At 34.3% G+C, this 25,056-nt stretch overlaps 2 protein-coding genes and 1 long non-coding RNA gene across 3 annotated transcripts in view; 2 read left to right on the top strand and 1 right to left on the bottom strand.

Annotated features, from left to right (window-relative positions):
- Positions 1–4,463: 4,463 nt before the first annotated feature.
- On the top strand, positions 4,464–12,427 carry LOC128177812 (uncharacterized). The gene is made up of 3 exons (XM_052844678.1): positions 4,464–5,268; positions 9,840–9,918; positions 10,759–12,427. The coding sequence occupies exons 1-3, from the start codon at positions 4,838–4,840 to the stop codon at positions 10,777–10,779; spliced, it is 531 nt and encodes a 176-aa protein (XP_052700638.1). The 5' UTR covers positions 4,464–4,837; the 3' UTR covers positions 10,780–12,427.
- A 4,278-nt stretch (positions 12,428–16,705) lies between these two features.
- The window catches only part of LOC128175489 (gephyrin-like), a 35,731-nt gene continuing 27,380 nt past the window's right edge, over positions 16,706–25,056 (bottom strand). Inside the window, exons 16-18 of the mRNA XM_052841126.1 lie at positions 24,672–24,834; positions 22,733–22,899; positions 16,706–17,171 (exon numbers count right to left, since the gene is read on the bottom strand). Of these exons, the coding sequence (XP_052697086.1) occupies positions 17,108–17,171; positions 22,733–22,899; positions 24,672–24,834 (394 nt within the window). The 3' untranslated portion in view covers positions 16,706–17,107. The remainder of the gene's footprint in view (positions 17,172–22,732; positions 22,900–24,671; positions 24,835–25,056) is intronic.
- On the top strand, positions 18,660–22,304 carry LOC128175491 (uncharacterized). Its single transcript, XR_008242691.1, has 3 exons — positions 18,660–19,455; positions 19,848–19,947; positions 20,367–22,304. It is a non-coding gene; the product is annotated as an uncharacterized LOC128175491 (long non-coding RNA).

Raw genomic sequence — 25,056 nt, 5'->3', positions numbered from 1 at the left:
CTACAAATTTCTTTAAACAGTCAGTAACAAACCTGATAAGTGTTTTATTTTGTCAAGGAACTAAAGTTTTATATGTAAACAAACAAAAAATAATATATAACAATTAAATTCATATATTATTTCTCTCATTTTTTTATTTTCTTTGTCAGTCGTCTGTGCAAACATGGATGCTATTGTAGGATCATAATATTACGTCAAGGGCGGGGGGGGGGGGGTCACTCTTAATATTTTGGGGCTTAAGGTAGTCCATCCATAACTAAGGTGAATTTAACAATTTTGATTGATCTATACAACATCAAATACATGTTTTAAAGCTATTATGAGACTGACTTAAACCAAACTTGGGTGTATGTATGTTGTCAATTAAATGAACTTTTTGCACTTAAAACTTTTTTTAAGAGTTGTCTGCCCTTTAGGAAAATTTTAAAAAATCATTTTCTGAAAATATATATGGTAAACTATGAATTATTTTAGCATATTCGAAGACGGAGAAAGCTTTTGCAACTTTTAACCAAGAGAAATGTGAGAAAATTACTTGTACTAAAGAAATATATTTAAAAATGCATTTTCCCAATAGACTTCAATGTTAACTTCAACATATGATTTTATTAAAATTATTTTTTTTAAAGATTTCAAAGGTGAAACTTTATTATTTAATAAACTCCTTAAAATCACACTAAGATTTTAATGATCAAAATGCAATCAATTAGATATGAAATATGATAGTTATGGATGGACTACCTTAAAAATCAAAAGTATGGTTGAGCGTTTGTGTAAAAAATCAGCTCAAAGAACGTTACGGCCGCCATGTTGCCGTATAAGTTTTGACGCTCGCCGTGTAAAGAAATTTATAAGACAATCAGGTGACGCGATTCATTCAATGACGTCGAGATATTCTAGTCCGAGGCAAAACAAAATGGCTAACATTGTTTGTCGATCAATGCTTATGACAATGTCCCCAATTAACTTGATTTTGCGCAATAAAAAATTAACTTTGATATTTTGTTTAACATATATACTAATATAAAATGTTATTTTTTATATGAAGGACGGTAAATACAAGTGAAAGGATGTCGCATTTTGAATTCGAATATACGGCCTAAAATAACCCCCAGTCTACCCACTGAGCTGCAAAAAATTGCGAACTTTGACACCATGATGTCTAAATGCATTGAGGAGAAAATGAATGCGTTTGCAAATCTACGCTTCCTGTAAGAATCTATGGTATTTTGTTACTCTGTCCCTGCATTGAAATTATGAATGACTTTCAATTTTATAACCACTCATCAGAGTGAATGTGTGCCGTTACACACCACCACAGGAATGTCATAAAACAGATCTCAAGGACAATCAAAATAAGTGGCGGTTCATTGCTCTTTATTTCGCTGCTGACATATTTCGCCGAACATCAACAAAGCTGTTCATTTTCACAAGAAGTTCACATTCCAGTGTCGCCCACTGCCCCCATACTATTCTATTATTATGTAACTTCCTATTTCCAAATAAGGACAAGCGTAAACGATCTTAAGTTTTATAAAAACTGTTTCTTCCGACAAACGCTTGCCCTTTTAAGAGTTTAAATAATAATGTCATTTCTGTTTAAAGAAATATCAAAATAACTTTTTTCTCTGGGTTAAAGGATGCCGAGATATCCAATTCGTCATTTCAAGGCCTCATATAAGGCATTAATTTCAATTCATTATATGATCTAATTAATCGCAGGCGTATGACAACGCCAATCTTTGAATCATCACTCATACAAGCCGTGTAATACGTAATGGGCTCTGAATATTGATTCATTAATTCTAATATATCCTGTTTTGCTTTATACATGCAATAAGTTAGAATGAGAGTGTCACCTTGATTCTTTTCGTTTACATACAACAGACACTGAGATCTTTTATAACTTGTTGGATTTTAAAGATGATGTTAGCTAGGGTCTTTACAAGTTTCCTGCTAAATCTGCTCACACCGACTTGCGCAAATCACGTCATATTGTCTTCTGTGTCACAGGTGCTTGTGGACTGCCCCTCCTTCCTTTTCCATTTTTTTATGGTTATGTTTTTCATTTATTTATTTGTTTTGGGGTTTTTTCGTTTAATAAAAACTCTTGTTTCCCCTATACACTGTATAAGAGTCAGAGTCTCTCTCTCTCTCTCTCTCTCTCTCTCTCTCTCTCTCTCTCTCTCTCTCTCTCTCTCTCTCTCTCTCTCTCTCTCTCTCTCTCTCTTTATATATATATAGGGGAAAGGAGTGTTAATATAAAATGCTACCGAGTCGATCGTGAAATATCTGTTATTTTTCGACTTGAGACATATATAAGGGGCTGTTAACGATAATAAATTTTAAAATAAATTAAAAATATATTATTTTTAAAATTGAAAACGAAGGGGAAGGGGGGTTAGTACACGGTCCTGTCCACAAGCACCTGTGTTCTGTGTTCACGAAATGTGGTCCGGGGTCTAATCAAAACAGGAAAAATATAATCTTTCTATTCAATAAAGGGTGTCACTTTTTCCAGTTTGATATGATGCACTAATCTTGCAGTGTACATGTGTTAATCTGTAAATGTCCCGGAAATTCTATTGTACATAAATATTTTTCATTACATGTATATTAAAGCAGCTGAGGTTTGTGTTTGTACTTCTGACACTTCAAACCGGAACCCACCCCCAACACTTCCTCTGATTTCCTAGGTTCCCAGCTCAAGAAAATCGAATTCGCCATATAGATTAGTCCTCGCCATCCACACATCTTTAACTATTTGTGGGTTTGCATGACGATAAACTCAGTTTCACATAACTGTTCATGAGAAAGGCATTGGAACTCATTGGTAGATTTACGGTGCAAACTGGTCCATGTGGGGCGTGAACTCACATAACTTTAACACTTTTAAGAGGTCTGTGTTAAATTTCAGTATGATATACAAGAAGGTTACTTCTCAAATCCCCACCCTAGAAATGTGAACCCAAAGTTAAATCGTCAAAAAAAATTAAATGACAAAGTGAAACTCGACACCTCTAATCGTTCACGTACAACTTGGACCCGGATTAATGACCCTGCATTCACACATTCCAGCAATATGACAAAGCAGCCCTGAGAATTAAGATGGAGGACTTCTCGTTTGTTGTGGTTTAGTGGTATTTTTAAATAAATGCCTCCCGTGCTGCTCTTCCTTTGGCTGAGAGCTCCATTTTCTGCTTCCCAGAGGGGTGACGTGATTTGCATTCCGATTAATATAATTAATAATTGATTGTGTATTTATACCCCGAGCGATAAGGTGCATTAAAATTCTCATTGCATGCATTTTTGTAGCGCAACATTCAATCAAGTGCATTAACAATTGCCATTACAAACGATATGCATGACGTCTGATAAAAATACAAAATTAATCATTCACACCATATTTCAAAGAACTTTTTTAAAGTACATTTCTAATTCAGTATTTGAAAATGTTAAAGACTTAAATTTATGTTTCCCTTTGGAAAATAATCTCTACATCTTTGAACATTTAATAAATAATTTCATTGTTGGCTAACTTTGCCTTTAATTATTTAAAAGTACAGCTATGTGCAAACTTGTCAAATGGTATCTTTCCCAGAACCCATCTGAATTTCAAAGAAAACCTGAAGAAAAGTACACATATTAATAAATATTTTTACAGTACTAGTATAAGACGATCAAACAAATTATCAGGCAGTTTTTCGATCAAATATTCTAAAGTATATTAAACGTGCATTCAAAGTCAACAAACATGAATGATTTTAATGACTAGGACACTGGGTTATAAAGTTCAGCTTAATCCAGCAAATAGTCATGGTCAAAGACATTCAAGCATCAGGACCAATGAAACAGGAACCAGTTGGCTGGTCTTCTGAGACAGTCACGACAACATTAAATGTTTTATATTGACCATCGAAAAAGTTTAATTAAGGATGAATTTCACTATTCAATAGAAACTGTAATAAAATATTACTTGACTCGATTAGTATACCATACATGATCTTATACAAATGGTCAGTCGATATTTCCATGAAACTGTTATAAAATGAGAACAATGGTAACAATGCTTGCAGTATGAGCCACGTGAACAAACCAATAAGCGGGGAAATATTGCTTTTACACAGAAGACCTTTAGCATTATTCCTCGAAACCTTTCCCTTTTTATCGTGGCATTCGGAAATAATATAATAAGTTGTGAGGGGCGGGTAGACGCTTCCCGCGCCGCGTGGTAAGAGGAAACTTGTGTATCACAGATTCCTTGTACTGACATCATAGTATCTACTTGTTAATTGATACTGTGCATCACAGAGTGATTATCGGTAATATACTAAACAAATGATTGTTTCATTTATTTATAGTTTTACAATAAGAATTAAACCCTGGATCCTCAGAAACCTGAATCACATCTCCGTGACGTAGAGCTAGATTCGACCTTTGCCTCCTGTATAAATACGTGGAGAACGCCGAAGGAATCGCATTGCTCTTATGTTTTACAAAACATCGACATCTTTTAATCGACGAGCATCAGGTATCAACTGAGAGAGAACGTTTAGTGATCAGTCAGCGGCTGACCGCGTGTTTCTGGAAGGGTTATAGAAGATTTCCAAACAGCGAAAAACAGAATACAGAGAGTGAAACATTGTATCATTTTAAAAAAAAACACACAAACCTTAAAATAGATGTAATTGGCTACTGAGTTACTACAGCGTGGAGATACTTGACCCATTTGAAACCTGATTGGTCGCGCGAATTTCTGGTGTCGCCGGAGTATATATCCTGCGACATTCGCAACGCCATGTAAAAGGAAGGTCACAATGAAACTAGGGAGAACGCCATGGATTCCGTGCTGATGTGCTTCATAGTTCTGCTCATGTGTCTGGCCGTGGAAGTTTATTCTATTCCTTTACACGGTGCTGGGTTTGAACCCAATACGCGACCGTACAGAAACAACGGCCTTATCCGACCTCAAAACAAGAAGTCCGAAATGGCAAATATTGTGTCCGAACACTTGGTTGATGCAAGGGATGTGCAAAGTGACGCTTATGTGTACAATAGAGCACAATCCACGTTAAATCACAGACTACTTTCAGACATTCGGACAAAACGTCTAAAGAGGATAAGAAGGTCCCTCTTTGATACAACAGTTATTGTCCACGAGGGTAAAAAAAATCCTTTAACCAGATGTGACCCGCATGCTGAGAGACATTATTGCCACAATAACGGCGTATGTAGTTATATTCCCTCGCTGGAACTAAAGACATGCAGGTGAGTTTGCAAAATGTGTAGTTTTAAATTTATTTTACTTATTGCATGGGTCTCAAATACCGGTAGTTCTATATGCATGTACAAGATGCTTCGATAGTCAAAGCGACATCTTTGACAATCTTCTTGACAGTCAACAGTTCCGGTTCCACGAACCTGCTAATGATAAATTCCTGTAAAAATTTTAATGGACTAGATGACACTCGGTGTCCGCGACTTCCATTATATGTCATTACGGTAATTAGCTGAATCCTTGGGATGCCGGGGGTGGGGACCTCAAAGGTCTGACAATCATGGCCGCTTCAACCCATAGCCAGTCCTTAATGGGCAATGACACAGCGTCTGATGTTGACCGATATTATTATTTAACCCATGACCATTAATTGATCTAGAAGCCAATTGTTTGTCTGAGTACTTAGTAGGTACGACTTACAAAGACAATGGCTTTCAGTGTTTCTTGGATTTTTGTAAACTAGAAATTAAAATATCTACAGTGGAGAGTTGTTTGAACCGTTGATATAGCACAAAATCAACTCTAATGAATAAGATGTTAATTAGAATTCCAGCATGATGCTTGCATTTTCTTTTCTATTTATTTTGTGTAAGGTTTCATGTAATAATTATTTGAGTTTTTTTTAATTTTAATTTAGAATAAGAGACGAATGACATGATTTAGTGATGACAAGGTTTAGTACAATAAACATAACCCTACACACTCTTAACATTTCCCCGATACTTATGTATAAAGGGCTCTACTTTTCTTGATTATAGCTACTCAATAACAATCTTGCGTCATATGCATTTACGTAAATTTTATTTCCAAGAAATGTAAGGGAACAAAATTTTTTACAATTGATCATTGAGTAGCAATCGTAGAGTACGGGGGCAGCCAACAGAAAAAAAGAAGTCATTGCAGTATTTTCATTTTCACGAAACTTCTATGTTTTCTCTGACGTTCGAGTGATCCACTCGTCAATGCGCGCTTCAACATGAGACTAAGAGATCAAAGGAATGGATAATATGGTCCTTACAAGTGCACAGCTGTTTACTTCAACATATATAGGCCAACAAAGTTCATATCGCGGTTCTTAACATGAAATGTATGTATGCCAGGGGCCATAAAATGATTCATTTTTAATCGTTACATTGCACATCGGTCGGAGGTGGTCTTTACGTAGACAATATTGTAAAAAAAAAAACCGAAATGTCACAGACTGTATATGATAGAGTCTAAAGAATATTACTTGCCTTATTGCGTAAAAAATCAGATCTTTATTAGTTGAACGCAACATAAAACTAACCTGAGAAAACAAACCACATGAATTATCTACTGAAGTGCTACGTAATGGTAAAAATAGTCGAATTCATTTAGGGGATTTTTATTTGTTCAAAGCCGCGTAACAACACTCATCAAGTACCCGGATGGACACAGATGATTGCAAAAGGTCGAAACTTAGGAGCTGTGTCGCCCGATATTGGATAGGGTGAGATTGAATAACCAAAAGAAACCCGAGTTTTATTCTTCTTCTTTGACAGTATAATTCTAATCTTATTAAAATTTATCCGCTTAAATGCATGAGAAACCCAGGAGTCTCGGGATTCCGTACCGATCCCCTCGACACTTCAGCGGCAATGGATGCTGTCAGAATGTGCATTGTTACATAGTCCGCGTTCCTGTGCGCTGCAGTTACGCAACGTGCCAATCAGTTAAAACCTCCCAATGCCTTCAATCTCTAACTTGACATTAATATACGAGATAAAACTTTTCATTCTATGAATGACAAAATATTTTTGGCATTCTTAAATTTTTTATCATTTAACAAAGGGAAATGATGGCGTCTGTAACACTGACATTTCAAGAGAAAAGGAAGTGCTACATTCTTGTGGATGTCAAGGACTGTGTTTGTAATGAAGCTTAAATCGCACTCAAAGAACAGAGTCGTACAAGAACAAACCGGTTACTGTTTGACAAAAATCATAAAAATTTATAAAGATATAGAACGCAGGTGACCAATTTGTGATAACAGCCCAGCGTTCAGTTTGTTATCTATTTAAACGATTAGTTAACTCTGTGGTGGGCCAAAGGTTGATGACGTCATAACAAATTATGAAGACAAAGAGAACAGATAAGAAAGATTCTGGCTAATAAGAAATCCCCTCACAATATGACGACTGCTTGTTACGCCTGTGGTGAAATTGTTTTCATATTGGCTTTTCCCGTCCTTCCAGAGCGCAGGGTTAAGCGGATTTTCTGAAATACAAGGCATTTTTTAGCCTGATACTGTTATCAATAGGAAACCAACTTATGATTGTTTCAACAATTTTGTTCTTCTCGTAAAACATATGGCTCTCTTTTCATTCTTCCTGTGGAACATGCAGGGCCGATTATTTACTGGAGATGTACATGGGATGTGTATTGGATAGCGATTTGCTTTGTAACACTACACCTATAACTGGCTACCTTTGGGGCAAAGCAAAAAGTATTAATGTTCTCGGCTTTGTGCTGCCGGAAAGCCAAGTAGGATAATGGGAAATAAAATGCTAATAAATGCAGAGTTTGTCATGAGAACCCAGCATTATATTACATTGGTAATTAAGGAACAATTGTAATGGTGTATTGCGTGACTAATACAGTCACCACATGAACCTAATCCTCCATCATCTCTTTTGTGGGTGGTCATTTTAATTAAATCCAATATGTTCAGCGCAAGTGGAACCCTGCATCAAAGCGCACGATTAATCACTATCGCCTCGGTAATCTAGCAGGTTCTTTAACATTTATCCTGCAATCAAGCCCCGGCTCACTCAGATGCTAAGAAAAAAGTTAATAATATCCCGTAATAATTTTATTATCTTGAATGCATGTGGTTTTATGCCCCGGCTATAAGTAGCAATCGTTACAAGTCGACATTTTGGTCCCGTATAAGATACTCCACACCTTGGGCTCTGTCGCTGTCTGAGATATCCGAGCGCCTCTCCGACATTCTGGGACTCTAATCAACGACCTACCTACCTCTGACGGTTTTCACGCGCACAGTTCACCCCAAAGTTTATCATTGTTCAAGGGTAGGTTACATAAGAACAATTAAATCAGAGGGTCTTTGGCATGCATGAAATTATTCGGCAGATAAGTTAAATTCCTGGCGCTCACTGCCTTCAAGAGGGCCGGGGTTTTGCACCGAATTGAGTGTATTGGAACTTCCTTTATAAATACAATGCTCAGCTTTATAATAATTGAGATCAGATAAAACCGTGATTTATAATTATGCAACGAATTCCTTATACACACACTTCTGGAGTTTATCAACCGTACTTATTTGATATATACTCAATATTCTATCTTAATAAACTTTCATAATGAACCTGATGTATTCTTATTTAATCGATTGCTCTGACATTGATCAACGTTTGTTGAACATTTGCATTATTTAGATTAGTGCAATACTGCGACACATACAATCCTATCAACATTTACAAAGTCATTTCAAATGGTCAGCTTATTGGAATCGTCTGAAAGTCAAAACGTTTAAACAAGCTTAAAGTACCGAAAGAATCGTCCACTCAAGACTTTTCATGATGCAAGGAAAAAGGATCAAAATTAGTCGTAGAAATGGGTTGTTTGGTCATGGTTGGACACGGGGCCCAGATTGGAATAGCGTGATGAGTCGATGGCATTCTCGGTTAAATAGGTTCATTTTAATTATCGCAGAGGAAGAGTCCCAAGTAGGAGTTGCAAACTTGCACGGGGTAATGATCAAATAGCAGAGAACTTCTCTCTTAATTCAGGAAGCGGACTTAACAGCTTGCAACACTAGACCGAAAAGTTTTCAAACGTGTCAATAAATGCACGTAAGCACAAGAACTCTTAAAAGACGTTTGATGCACTTTATAATTGGGTTAAATGTTTTAAACTGGCCATTTGCCTTCGACAAGAGTTCTTGGAATATTAAATGTAAATATTACTCGAAATGTATGAAAACAAATATGAATATCCATACGGTAGTCTCATGTTTGTACATAATGTATGGATGATTAGATGTATCTTGTAGGCGCTAAAGAGAGTTGAATCAGATGCGTTTTTTGGAGCTTACTCATTAAATCTTGTTTAATGTAAACAATTTTTGATAAAATATAAAAAAGAAATGAGTTGGGAATTATTCATTTCAAAGTCGTCTTAGTCATTCAAAAACGGCGGGGCACTAGCGAGCGGTGCCCGTAATTGGGTGAGTAAAGCCTCGGCTCCGAGATCAGAGGACGCAGCGATCGACAACAGATGAGATCGTACCGCTGTTCAAAACTAAAAGCCTCCCAGAAATTTGCTAAGTTTCCAAATATAACATCGTTAACAACATCAAGCTTTTCATCCATATTTTTGTTTTGATTACAGCTTTTGTGCCGCATCTTTTTTGTTACCCCAGCTTGATTAAATTAGTTGAAAATAGGCAAATAAATCACATACTGTTAGTATTTTTGTGCTGTAGATTTCTAGTTTTCACCTTACAAGAAATCTTTTACTTTCTAAACATCAGATAGTCTAGCATAGATTTGTTTAAAAATGTTTGATCTATTTGCAGGTGCCCGATGAAATACACAGGTCCTCGCTGTGGGATATGGGATATACAGTATCTAATAAGTGAAATGACGCCTTATAACGTGAGTCTGCAACTCTCTATACATTAAACACTTATTACAGTATACTCTGTCACTTAAAACCACATATCGGTGTTTATTTCTCTCAGCTTTTCTAATAAGAAAAGTTTTTGAACAATATTTCTCAACATTCTCTCCCCAATACCGTGCGTTTTAATGAATCCTCATTAATTTTTTTAAATTTTCAATAAAGCTTTTGTGAAACGGACTGCTAACATTTCTTCAAACCATTAACATAATTTTTAAATTTTTAAAATATTTAAATTTTAAATATAATGATCATTTAGTTATTTATATAAATCTACTTGCGTGAATAAGTAACAACATGTTTTGTTAATCGTCTTATGACAAAATAGTCCAACGGGTCAATGCAAATATTCATTAATGATATGAAAGCAAACAGCTGTATTTAAATGTATATTCATTTGTTACTGTGCCAACCAAAAATGCGTGTATGGCTTTACAGTTAATGCTGTTTTATCTTAAAAACACTTATAATTCTCCATACAGTTGATGTTGTTTTAAATTTGTTTAAAACTGTGTTTATTTTGTTGAATTAGGGGATTAATCAATTGTGACACAGCCTTCTTTAGGGAGACACGTGCATATATGATTATAAATTGATTGTTTGATTGAATTTGGCGTCCCTCTATGTCTTCACTCTTTGTGTTAATTGCATAACGCGCGTTCACTTGATATATGACGTCATACAGTAAACATTTATGATGCTTTCATCAACAATGTCTTTTTTTTTTTAATAAAGTAGATATATACTTATTACATCAAAAATTTATAAAAAATATAACATACAATTTTGTTAAACAAATGTTTTTATTTTTTCAGTTTTTTATGTATGGTAAATAAAGAACGGATGAGGGAGTCATGAAGGTGTCTTGAAGATAAACGCCGGAGTGTCCCTCCCAACGAAATTCGGTCACTCCATATCGAACGCAACAGACGAATAAACTATCACACCCGAACAGGACGGTGACCAAACTTCCATTTTTCCTTGCAATAAACTCAGTGTATTTTTTCCATATGTGCGCCATAGTGGAATAAAACCACGTGCAAAACATTAACATCAAACGTGTTTTACAAGGAGAAATACAGACAAAGCAGACCTTAGCTCTTGCAAGTTGAACGAAGATCAGCGTGTGCGCTTCGGTGGTTTAGTGGTTGCAAGTCATTAACCCTGCCTGTGGCAAAACAGGAGTATTCTAATTAGCTAAAACAAAACAGACACTTCAACAATCGCAAACAATAAACTCCTTGAAATCTAAAGACCGACAATGATGCTATCTCAGTTCCTATATTTCTTCACCTGTTAATCCGAATGTACTAGCGCATATGCCATTTCGTCAAAGAGATTCCCAGAAAACCAAATGGCCGAGTCGACGCTTCGATGATGATTATGATGTATTGAAATAGAAGAAATTAGTTATCAGTTGTTTGGCAAAGAATACAAAGAGGAAGGTTTTCTTGCAAAGATTGGTTTCAACCCAATACAAGGCGTCAATTGACTTTTGCATTTTTCCCTGTTCACGTGACAAAGATAAGCACAAACTGCAAAGGGTTCAGGGGAACGATGAGGTACCATTTCATTTCAATGTAAGAGAGCTTACAGCATTTCCATAAAAAGACGTACTTTTTATTTTGAAAAAAGTAGATTTTACCCCTATGTTTTCGAACCCCTTTGACTATGGGTGTTCGAAATGTCATTTTTATGTCTGTGATATTTCCTCAGTCTAAAAGATGAATGTATTGCTGTGACGTAGCATTTTTGTTTGTAAGATATTTACATGTATGTATGATTTATCAAATGGATACTGTATTATTTGAATCTGCCCGACCTAACGGAACATAATAAGTGGCGAGCGAGATTGATGGGTATTGGTATTCCCGGTGTGTGGTAACAGAGAAACATATAGGGCAGGGCTTTGTAACACTCGACATTGTCCACACGGGCATTCACTCAACTACTGACATTTCATAGACAATTTCATTTCACATTCTATATACCCTTGTTCATTTTAAACTTTTAATTCCAAAAATATCGTTTTTTATCAATTGTACTCATAAATTAAATATTCGTTTCAGTTAAAGAAACTCTGTTTTATTGAAAATTCGACTCAGTTCTTGATTAATTTATCTTTGATTTTAATAATTTATAGTTTCAAAAAAGCTCAGTCAAACTGATATGGTGTTGTTTTCATAATTATAAAATTGCTAGATGCAATAAATGCATGACTATGTCCACATTGTGTGTATGTCCAATTGTTTAATTTGAATGTTTTGTGTACTGCAAGGTTGTCCGATTATTTATTATTGTATATAATTTATTAGGAGAGAGTGAGAGACCGTGAGTGTTTATTGGAGAGCACCAGTTTGTTATTGTTCCTGGTTTATATTTATGAATATTATTCTGTTAAAGATCTGGTTGAATATTTCAGCCTAGCTGGAATTTTATGGCAAAATCTACTTTAAGGATTAAAATAAAGGATAGTTAATTCTGTGAACGTGTTTCTTTTTTAATTTGTATTTGTATTTTAATTCTGTAGTATTGCACAAATAATGTTGCGACTCTACATCAATGACGACGTTAACGAAAGGAAAGATGAAAGAAAGGTCCATTGTGTAACAACATACACTAGTAAGCTAAAACGTAACAAGTATTTTATTCCGACAACTTTAATCTTTCCATCAGCGTTGCTTTGTCTACAATTATTTGATACATCGTGTCATATAGATAAATATTCTCTGCGCTGACAACCCAGGTTAACAACTTCAGCGAAAAAAAAACAAAGAAAATGACAAAACGCAACTTGTTGACAGGAAACTATTTTAAGATTATTACTTAAAATACACATGTTCTTTATTTTAAAAAAAAAACGCTTGCGTAGATTTTTGAACGGAAATGACCTTACTCGTATCTCACAATGTTTGTCTCACAAACACTAAACTCCCTACTCGTCGTCTAGATTGGGGGGGGGGGGGGGGGGGGGGGGGTTATTTTCACATCTACCATACATTTTGAATAATTAAGCTATTAGTGTACAAAGCTAGTTGAAAATTAAAGAAATACGATACACATGCTAGAGAAATTAAGTGCAGAGCGCTCATTGACTAAAGTGAAATTTTAAAATAAAAAATGAAGGTAAACATCTTTTTTATTAAAAAAATATTGTAAATTTTCTTTTATTCGTATATTAATTTTCCTCTGTAAATTCCATTTAATTCATTTAGGTTTTATGATTTTTCATAAACTTATCTATGAAAGAAATATAAACATGGACCTTTGTCTCCATTTTGCATTTACAGCTTAACATTTCTTACTACGCATCAGTAAAAATTTATTATCTTTTTATAAACAATGCAACAATGAAGAAGGCACAATAAGATAATCCGTGTATTAAAGTTCAAAAAGTTTAATTATATTGTTTTTAACAGCAACAATACCATAAGAGCAAGATAAACATATTTATTTTGAAGCATACATGCATGATTGAACTCGTGTGAATTTGCTACTTTTTCCCGCGTTCGTGCACAGAAATAATGAAAACGTGAGCTTTTGTTTGATTAAGCTGCTTCATCCGATTTTTTGGCTATAATTTCATAAATAACTTTCCATACAAACAGACTTTCACCTATTTACACCAACTAAATCGATCTCCATCAAAAAGATAGAAATATTCAAAATAAAAAAAAATATATTCTGTGTGAACACACAAAATGCATCATTGGAATGTTCAGAAAAGGGAACCATTTGGTTTCGTCCCCCGGTTGGTTGAGTTTATTCAACCAGCATTTTATTCTTCGATTAGAAACAAAATAAACTTAGAAATATTAGTTTAAAAAGTTGGGTTTTTTAAATTTTGATTTACCTTAACATTTTGAAATCCTGCTTTCTTAAATTGAGTATGTCAAAGTCGTAATTCAATCTTACCCACCTCGACGCTAGAGGCGAACCTTACTTAGGGGCAAAATATCGCGAGACCCTTCTAAACAATTTTGTATATCATTTTTTCTTGGAAATATAGGTAAGTTGACCGAGAAAACAACTGAATTGCCTTTATTGCAGTGGAGTGAACACTCAGCGCAAAAATTTGATTTTGAAGTGAACATTAGAGCAGATACACCATAAACATCCTTAAAAAAATATAAGTACTGTTACCGTGATGTATATTTAAACAATAAAATTGTTTTTGTGGTGATTCATCCTAGATGTTGGGGTAGCGACATTGCAGAAATGATTATTTCGAGCTGTCCGTGACGTTTCTTAGGTTGCGGAAAGATTCGACATATCGATAAACTGGTTAGATCTGGATGGAATTGTTTCTATACAGCTATGTATCACAATAAGTTTTCTTTTTAAAAAAGAGGAAAAATACTCGGTAGATGTAAATATAATTTTGAAAGACTTACATGCTTTCATTGCAAAACTTGTTCCACTAACACCGAGTTACGGCAAAACTTATGACCTCAATACATTATTTCCTTGAGATTTCTATCCTGAACTTTTAAAACACCGCATCTTTTGACTGCAGAACCCGTCCAAACGAAAAGACATCGCTGTCTATCGTTCGACGTCTTCTAGGCTTATCGTTTCTCCCAAGCTCCAAAAAGGGGTGAATAAATAAATTAATTCAAAAATTCATACGTGAGTGAAAAGAAGATCAAAATTAACGTGAATACCATCATTATCGCTGTCATGTCAACAGACCGTGTAATGTACTAGAATTTACAAAAAAAATAAAACAAACAAAGACCACAAACATTATACCTTGTAACGAACTTAGAAAAAACCCCATGTAGTTTGCCAATTGGTACACTAATGGCAACTGTTTAGTTGGCAAAATGAAAGAGGTACATGTACACATGTATTTATTAAAGGTCCTGTAATCTATTAGTTAGTTGTTGGTCACCTTGTCAGGTGACATTTAAATATTCATTGCACGGGTTTTAACTGACCGATGTAAGCGCAGAAAGTTATATAGCCATTCGAAGGCTCTTTTCAGTGCAGATAGCTTAATTCCCACCCACCCGTCCTTGCTTTTGATGTTTATTGGAATATTATGTTAAAATATTGTTTTATTTTGTAGAAATGAAAATAAAGAAGAAAACTATGCATTTAGATTTGTGTATTTTCATGAATAAGAAAACTGCACTTCAGAGCGCTTCACATCCTAATATACGTGTTTGTGTTTTATTTTATAAATTATTTATGTTCGTTTGAGTGGAACGAATAAGAACATAATTACTTATTATAACAAATTACATTGCGTGTCGTACTCAACCAAACGTTTGTTTCGTATTCCGCTTCCTGTCAATGTTTGGTCATATTAATAACGTATATGTAACTTATCAACAATCAATAGAAATCCTTTCTCATTGCATTTACTGATTAACTTAGCCGATCTATCTTGATAATTTGTTAAAAAAAAACCTTTGGCAATCTAAAAAAAATAATAACAAATACATGAACAAATATAAATTAAGTGTACTTATTTCTTGTTTTTCATACACAGTGAAGGGTAAGTGTATCCTCTCTGTTTACGTTAATTATGAACATTAAAGCGATTACATCTTGTGTAGGTGTAAGACCTTTCTGCACTCTAAATAGTTATCTTGAATTACAGAAAAAAATCGTTAAAAAATTGTTAGATTTGCAGATCTGAATTAATTTAGTCTGTAGTATATTTAGTTGTCTCCCATGCGAAGTTCATGTTATTATAAAACACAATCTACAGTTAGAAGCTTTGGTTGAAGCTGAATAATTCTTAGTTTTTTTATCATTCATTTTTTTCAATAGATAATAAAGAAAAAAAGTTTAAACAGTTCAGCTTCCTTAAATAGACCAAAGAAACAATATTTGGCCTCAAGATAAACAATGATATGGTACAATTCTGCAAAAAGGTAACCTTTTCCTGTTTTTGATATTTAACTTCTTATAAAAAAAAGTCATATAATTTGATTTTATGATTGATGGCCAAGATGAAGGCTAATGAAGCTACGATTGGTCCATTTCAAACCTAACATAAACTCACAAGAGACATCATACAAATGGCCGTGAAAAGATCGAACTTTATTGAAAAAATTAATAACATTGTCTGTTTTGTAACAAGTAACCAGTTTACCTCACAAGAAAAAGAGATATTAGCTTCTTACTTCTGTTATTAATCAATAGCCTAACATTAAAATCTTCGGGTTATAATTATAGCCCCGAATACCAGTGTTTGAGATAGCATACCTCTGACTCTGGTATCGAGGCCAAAGGGGGTAAAGAATGTCTTATCTGATCCACGGCCCCTGGTGTTCTTCATTTACAATCGTAAAATTTCAGAAATAGAAGACACTCTGCGGTTCATTGGATTTTATGTTCACGAAATCAAACTTGGAGATTGCCATGACCAGTGTTTCAAACAGTTGTCCTCCTTCGGAAGGCGTCGGGAACCTAGGTTCTCAGACCGGCCAAGTCATCATACTAAAGGTAGCCATTTTAGGACTTTCACCTTTCACAGAATGAGTACACCAACAGGACAAAACCAGGGACGTTTATACTTCAATCTGTGGAAGTAGGTTTTACCTTGAAGTCTAAGTTTGTTTTTCAAATTCCTATAAACCTTTAGTTAACGTATCGTTTCATGATATGTTTGTTCAGTTACATAATAACACGTATTACTTTAACCCACACCCCAGTGTATGATAAAATGAAAGAGAGCTATATATCAAAATATTATACACTACAAGGGTATTATTTATTCTTTAAATGATAAGCGTTTAACAACTGAGATGTAATATTAGCTTTATTGGTAAATACCATTGCATCCAAATACATGTACACTATTAATCTAGCTGCTTTTCGTCGCCGGGTAATAGACTTGCCGACAGACATGCCATTTTTTACTTTCATCTTTTTTCGTGTGTTCATTTACTAAAATCTAGATTAAATCATGGTTACAGGATTAACTTCCATCAAAAACATTGACCCCTGGTGACCTTTGATACATGTCGTGAGACAGTTGTGATGATCGGTAACTAAAAACGAGAGGAACTCTCCTAGAAAGAAGGAAAATGAGGAGGAAGTCTAATATAAAACAGCTGAGTCTGTTCTTATGGCCAATAAAACTCATCAAAGGAAGCTAATATTTATAAGCCATTTTTTTTCTTTTTTCAAGCGTTTTTCTGACGCTGGTTACAGGCGACCTATAATCATCGCATCCACGAGAGCGCCACTTTCGATCGTCTGAAGAACCTCGCACTGGATGAAAAATCAAGTTTCAGCAAAACTGAAACTATATGGAAACCTTGCTGAAACTTGAAGTTGAAGTTTCATGTATAGTTTCCGCAATGCGGAAACCATTATATCGATTCAGCAAGTATCCGTTAGGTTTCAGTCAGCAGAAACTTTAGTCTAAGATTCCTGATGGTTTCCGCAATGCGGAAACTAAATTTGAATCGTGTGAATAGTTGTGTAAATTATTATGGAAATATCAATCAGTTTCAGAACATTTCCGCTAGGTTTCAGTATGCTGAAACTTTAAGTTAAGATTCCTGATGGTTTCCGCAATGCGGAAACTAAATTTGAATAATGTGAAAAGTTGTGTAAATTATTATGGAAATATCAATCAGTTTCAGAACATTTCCGCTAGGTTTCAGTATGCTGAAACTTTAAGTTAAGATTCCAAATGGTTTACGCATTGCTGAAACTATTACTAAAATTGATTTGAGTTTAATAGTGATATCATTTATTTTCAACAGGTTTAAGTTTAATTCTAGCCTAATGATAATGAATCCGAATATACTAAAATGTATAGTAAGGTTTCAGCGTGACTGAAACTATATGTATACATGTAACTATCTTCAAATGTGGCAAATATGGCGATTAAGAACATTTATACTAAGTAATTAATTGAATTTGAAAAGAAAAACTGATGTCTGATCTTGTTTAATGCATATGATGAAATCATTAATCTTAGGTACTCGGGCACGTGTATACATGTGTTTACATTCTTTGTCCAGGTGACCTTCTCTGTGATTTTCCTGTATATTCTGTGTGGATTGCAGGGTTTTTTCTGTCAGGAGTGAACAAAAGACTGTTACATAACATATACACAGTACGAAGCGTGAGTTTATAACTGGAGCCCGGCGGGAATTTATTTTCAATTTGTGTGTACCTGAGTTAGTAAAACTGATAAGTAAATTATAATTATTTAGTAAAATAAATTAATATACCTATTTTGTAAAACTCCTTCTTAAATCATTTAGTTATCATTTGAATGAACCTTGAGGTACAGTAACTAATTAAGCAAACAAATTAAGGTAAAGTCGTTGTAAATTTTTACAAATCGTACCAAATATTCGTATAACCTGAAGTTTAGAGCTATTTCATTTCTTTTTTAATACCACGCCAACACATGTACACAGGAATTTTTTTTTAAAAATTCTACAGTTGATAATAACAAGTAAAACCCACTTGGAGTTTGAGTCTAATATAATAATTGTTTAATTATTTACATGCATTTCAGACTTTACTACATGTATGACTGTATCATGATTCACTGGCGTCGGAAGCAAATTGAAAGTGGGGGGGGGGGGGCTAGACTTATCCTCAGAAATATTGAGGAAAAACCCTAATTCCCAAAATCATGAAAATCCTAATCCGTGGGGGGGGGGGGGGGGGGGGCTAGTGTACAGTCCGATGTGTACATCTTACTTCCCGGCTTGTTTAACGCGTTTGTATTTTAATTTCATGAATATTCTTAACGTACTGTTCATCGCATGACCAATCAGTGCACATGTGTTACTGTAAAATAATTGCCATCAATTCATCGTAGTTGTAAATTCACCGTACGGGTGAACGCTGTTAACCGGACCCCGTTAATTGATCGGCATCTAATTATATTTGTGATTTCTGTGTGTTCATGCAGAACCTGCTCTGGGATGAACATAATATTTTCACACCTCTATATTTTGAATAAGAATATGACCGTGCTTAGAATCGCGGTGAAAATTGGACAAGTCAAGACTAACTTGTCAGTAAACTATATATGGCTCTATAATATTTAGTTTGGCAAAATCATCAGTACATGTAAATAAAATATAGTTAAAGACAAAATCTGATACGTATGTCTCATTAAAACTTGTTTAATTTCATTAGACATTTGTAAACAAACGGTCGGCCATTTTCTTTGGTTAATCACGTGTTACAAACACAATTGTAACAAACACACGCCAATACTTTGTCGTATTTAACCAGGAAATACTGACTCCGACAGTTCTTATTTAAAATAAATATACATGTAAAAAGTATACTATTCGGTAAAAAATGATAATTTTGATTAAACATTATTCATTTTAAACTATCCCAAGATGCACTTTTCCAAGATTTAGCGGGTTCTGATTGGTCAGTATTGGCGCACTTTATGATTCCGAGCGAAGGTTAAAATGGACAAGAAGGTGCTGTTGTAAAATGGAGAATTGAGAAGCATTAATAGCCTCTACAACAAGGAGATAATGCAGGAACGAAGAACTCATGTCAAGGTAACTTAATCCACAATATAGATACCCCCAATAACATTTTCAAGGCTCTAATTTATCTCTAATTTGTAAACGAGATCTCGCACCATCAAATCAAGATGGCGTCATTTTTTCAAACTTGGTTCGGCGTTTTAATTTTTATTACCGTATCTCTTTTAGATATACGTTTTGACCAAGTTAACCATTAACCAACTTTATATGCATGATAATCAAGATTATCCAGGGTATACACATATATGATTATATAAACGTCCCTAATATATGAATGCTTGGTCGGTAAACAAGACGAACAATGAATCTTTCGCACATTATACAATTTACAAACTCTAAATGTAACGAACAATTTTTATTAATTAAATCCGGAAAATGAAATCTTTCACGTTTTTCTTTTTCAGCATTGACAGCATACAAAGTCAATGTTTCCGGTGATTAGTTGCATCCTCTGTTCGGTGATTCGGGTGAATGTTTTGACCAGCTGGACGATGTGAACGCAAGGTATTGCTTTGAAATTGATTATTTTCACCATTAACTTATAGGCCTACATGTGTTGGATGTTTATAATTTACTGTAGTAATTTTTGGGAAATCCAGGTCTAAGTTCTTGAAAAGGAGGTCGATGGTGGATGGTGGGGGGGGGGGGGGGTGAAACACACTTATTGTTGATAAGTTTTTCCATTTTTCAACAAACAATAATAGAATCAAAATGGAAATAACAAAGCTTCAAACATAAAATGAAACATTTTAGACCAGATACTACTGTAGTCATTATATGACATAGTTTAAACAGCAACTGGCAACTGCATTGTAGCTTCTGTATTCACAATTTTATTCAGAATGCTTTTATTACATGTTAGGCTGAATGACTTATGTTTATTGTTTAAAAATCTAAATGAAACTTTATTATTCATGTTTAAGATAAATAGAACAGACATAAAGTACAGCCCAGTGAAAGGAACAAGTTCATCGCAAGAAGAAGAATGTTAATGCTACCACTGTCCAGAACTACTAAGTCTGCTGTAGCCATGATGTGATCATATGAGTGCTACACCGGTCTGGACAATGCTCGAAAGTCCCCCAAAAAGGCCTATTTCCATAAACTACGACTCGGGTTACATCAACAACAGCCAAGGACACTCCTTATTGATTCGAATGGACACATCTCTACGACCCGACTAATCCTCTGCAGAACAAGACCTTTTAACTGTAAAGTATTCTCATTTCAAAAAACCTATAAACTATAAAAGTACTTTTTTATATGATCAAATACCAGTATATTACAATGTCTGTCTGTAAGCTAGATTCTTAGAAAATCACATGGTTTTGAGTGGTATTTCCCGGCCAACCCTGGTTTTGACTTATTAAAGGATTGATTAGACCTTGCAGATATTAACTTTCATTTTCTTAAATAATTTGTTATATTTGCAAATATTGCATAACATATTTTAGACTCCATGTAACATATATCCTCACACCTCCAAGTTGATAAGTGTTAACTACTTTTTTTCCATTTTCTTTGTTTAAACATTTATTGATAACTTTGCAGCAATATATGAAAAATTAAGAAACCACATTAAATGTAAAAACACTGCATTAGGAGATGAATGCATGGGTCATAGAAATGATAAAATACACCAAACAATATTCAATTATGTCGTATATGAAAATATATAAAGACAACATATACCCCATGTATTACAATTTTTATATAACAAAATTACTTGAATGGAAAGTTGTTTCCATGTGGGTTTTATTTTAATCTGTGTTATGTAACTAATATATAATTGGAATTAGCTTTTATATCATAAGTAAAATGCTGGTATTGATGAGAATTGTAAGGTGAATGATCTGTGTGATACTTTTTATTTTATACATTCATGCTACAAAAAGCAAGTACATGTTCATGTAGTAATACTTGTCATATATAAACAATGTATATTTTACTTCATGTCTTGGATTTAAAAATATTAATGTAGGTAAAGTAGTGAAATGTAGGAAGGTAAACCGTGTGTAAAGAAGAATATTCATCAGGAATGAAGTGTGTTGCAATCAGCATAATTAATTAAATGTGTACATCATATTTTTGCACATGATTTGACAGACTGCTCCATTGTTAACTTTTTATTGGCCAACAAGCTTTTCATATCTCCCTCTGGGTCATCTATTAAATACTGACAGGCTTATGATATTAAAATCTGATCAGTTGGTACATCATGGGTGAAAATTAAAAGTTCACTTTGGACTTAATGGATTATCAAAAAAATGATATCAAATCCTGTTCTATTGTAAAACATTAGATTATATTACTAACAAAGAAAAGGTTTATCCCAACTTGTAAGTGGGTCACTTTGACCTCATTTTGGAATTTATTGACATATTCAAATCAAATCTGGGTCATACCTCTATAGTCAACTACTATCTTGTAGTGTATTTTTTTTTTTAAAGATGGATACTTTAGACTTTTAAAAAATATTTTATGGTGTACATTTTCATTGTAGTTCAAAACAAATTGAGACAAGTGTATCATGTTCATGTAACAGTGAAGTTTTCTTTGTTTATTCATGTACGTGCAGTTATTTTGTAAATTGCATTCATATTTTTAAAAAAGTAAGATCTTTGTTGCATTTTTAAAGGGAGATTTGATAGGCATTTAATCGAGATGAAAAAAAAGAACAAATGTAAAGATTTCTATGGGAGTTTTTTTTCTTGTGCAATTTTATCATTTTTTAAATAAAAGTCCCTAATAAGGGAATTGCCATATGGATGTTTCTCCATTATTGTATCTTGGCTGTATTTTATTTATTATTGGAAACAATTTCAGATTTTTGAACAAAATAAATTTGGAACTGTTTGAAATTGTCTTGTTTTTACATAAAGTAGAAACCTTGCTCAGCTTTTGTGAAAGCAAAAATATAAAAAGTTTCAGTAAGTTTCAGTTGCGGAAACCCTTTGTAAACAATATGTTTCCCAATTGTATATGGAGGTTGAAACTATGCAGAAACTTCAAGTTTCAGTAAGTTTCCATCGCGGAAACCATTTGTAAACAATATGTATCCCAAACGTATATGGAGATTGAAATCATGCAGAAACTTCAAGTTTCAGCAAGTTTCCGTTGCGGAAACCATTTGGATTCATGGACAGCCTAAGTTTCAGCACTGCGGAAACTTAATGAAACTTGAAGTTTCCGTGCTGAAACCTGTCGGAAACTTAAAGTAACCTTAAGTTTCCGCAGAGTTTCCAAAGGGTTTCCGCAGCGCTGAAACCAGATATTTCATCCAGTGTCGGTTTTTGGCGGTAAAACAAGAAGAGCGTTTGCTGTCCTCATGCTAAGCAGACGACTGCTCATCTGGTTACCCGTACTGATGGCTTGTGGAATCGGGTCGTCAGGGTGCCACGTAAGGAGAGCTCTGTGATACTCTGGCCGAGGGTCCAGGTGGATTTTGTCCGCAATCTGAAATCAATATGTTGCGAGTTTTTAGTTTCAGCATACTTTCACTACGATTATGACCACTTGAATTAATTAAATTTTTAGGAAACAAAACTTTCCGTGTTGAATCTCAAAGACATGTGCCTAAACTCGAGGGTCGAGAACGTGTGCGTGAAAATTCAAGTTACCCCATGAATTTGGTATCTCGGCGAGATAACTGCGGTATGTGACGAGATAACCATCTTTATTTCTGGTGTGCTCATACTGTTACTCAGAGGACAACATCGTGCATTACATTGGAAAACCAATGCTGTCTTTGATAACGCGAAAAAAAAACCCATTCCATCCAAGATTGTTAATCTGAACGCGGACTAAAATAAGCGTATCAATTTTTTATGATGCCAAATAAAAAACCAATACATATCTATAGCCTACAAATATCAAAAGAATGGTTTTATCAGAACACAAGGCGAATATGTGCTGTAAATATTCAGAGATCAGATAGCGATGTGATTCGGTGGAAAGTAATTAGCATGCGTTCTACACCGTACCCTGAATCACACTCCATCAGATGGCGCTACATTGCAGCATCACAGGAAATCGTCCACAGTCACGTGACGGTACAATTTAACCCTGCTGCTGTCACATCAGCTTTTCCCAGTCCTTTCCAGTGTGTGCATCATTACCCTGATTTTCATACTATCAGATATTTCATGTGTACAACTTAACACACACACCTTTTCAACCTCTGGCTGTCAAATATTGTTCACAGATTTTAAAACTGTATTCAGAAAGGACTATGTGACTTTGTCAGATCACGGTTTGCTTCAATCTTTTCTTAGAAACCTTGACAGCTAAATATTTTGTTAACATCCTTGCACTCAGATATCTGACGACTTATAAAACTGACGTTTTATCTTGTAACCTGCCACTTACGTCACAATATTACGTATCAAACCGCTTCTCGCTATAATTTAGTTTTGTAAAGATTTCTAAAGATTGTAACATATCCACAAATTTTCACAATATAATGTTTTGACATGTTTTTTAATTGGTACATGTACTTGTAAATAAGCTAAATATTTTGGTCAAATTTTCTCTCGCTGCATTAATACATATTTTACGAATACAGAGCTCTAAATTTTGCTCGAATAATGAACAAAATATTCCATTAATATTTTGATTAACAATTCGAGTGTAAAATGAACCATTTATTTTTATTTTTCCAATATGACATTAACTTTAAAATGTATCAATTTAATATATAATGCCATCTTTTACTAATTAACAATATTTAATTGTCAACGAGCCCAGGACCACTCCGTGACTATTTAATAAATGTTAATAAGTGAAAGACAATTTTAATAAGTCTTTGTTCTCGGTATGTACTACTAACTGATAATTATTATTACTAGTATGCATACAAAAAATGCATCAATTCACAGAGTACACCAGAAGAGTCATGTGCAAATAGCTGAATAATAATTACTTCTAATAATAATACTAATAACTACTACCGCAAATACATTAAAATCATGAGCACTGAAATCTGGTTTCATCAATACGTATGTCGGACAATCGGGTTTTTTAACGAAGCCTAAAAAGTTCAGAGATATTATAAACAAAGTGTGCAGAAAGTCTGCAAAAAATCCCCAAAATTCATACTTTAATCAGTTTTTAATTTCTTTGCACTGGCCGGCTTCAAAGTTCAAAAAATGGACAACGTTGATTTTTAGTATGAGGCAACTATTGGTTTGATAAAAGAGTAAATAAATAATATATCAATGTTAACTTACCCTCGCTCTTATCATCGTTCGTTTTGGAGACGGGTTTCCCGCCATTTTATTCAGAGCTGGTATGACGTAAAGGTTACAGGTCACGATGGCAGAAACCGGATTTCCAGGTAGTCCAAAGAAAAGCTTCCTTCCTTCTTCGAGGGTTGCAAAAGCAGTTGGTTTCCTTAAAAATAAGATTTCTTTGTGTAAAGCATTCTTAAGAAAGCAATTGAATGCACTGTGCATGTATCATTACTACCAATATTTTTGGTTGTTCAGATTCTAAATCAATCGAGAATTCGAGATACTGATTTTGTATCAACGTTTCTAAATCAGTGTTGCTATTGATTCAGATAATAAATCAATAAACGCTTATTGAATTATTTAAAAGAAAATTTAATACAGT

The sequence above is a fragment of the Crassostrea angulata genome, chromosome 3 (genome assembly GCF_025612915.1).
Source record: "Crassostrea angulata isolate pt1a10 chromosome 3, ASM2561291v2, whole genome shotgun sequence".
In the NCBI taxonomy this organism is placed as follows: domain Eukaryota; kingdom Metazoa; phylum Mollusca; class Bivalvia; order Ostreida; family Ostreidae; genus Magallana; species Magallana angulata.
The sequence above is the reverse complement of the archived record's forward strand: the minus strand, read 5'-3'. Positions and strand labels throughout refer to the sequence as shown.

Coding starts and splice junctions, on each gene's coding strand:
- LOC128177812 (XM_052844678.1), top strand. CDS start 4,838: ATGGATTCCGTGCTGATGTGCTTCATAGTTCTGCTCATGTGTCTGGCC. Junction 5,269..9,839: donor CTGGAACTAAAGACATGCAG/GTGAGTTTGCAA, acceptor ATCTATTTGCAG/GTGCCCGATGAAATACACAG. Junction 9,919..10,758: donor GTGAAATGACGCCTTATAAC/GTGAGTCTGCAA, acceptor TTATTTTTTCAG/TTTTTTATGTATGGTAAATA.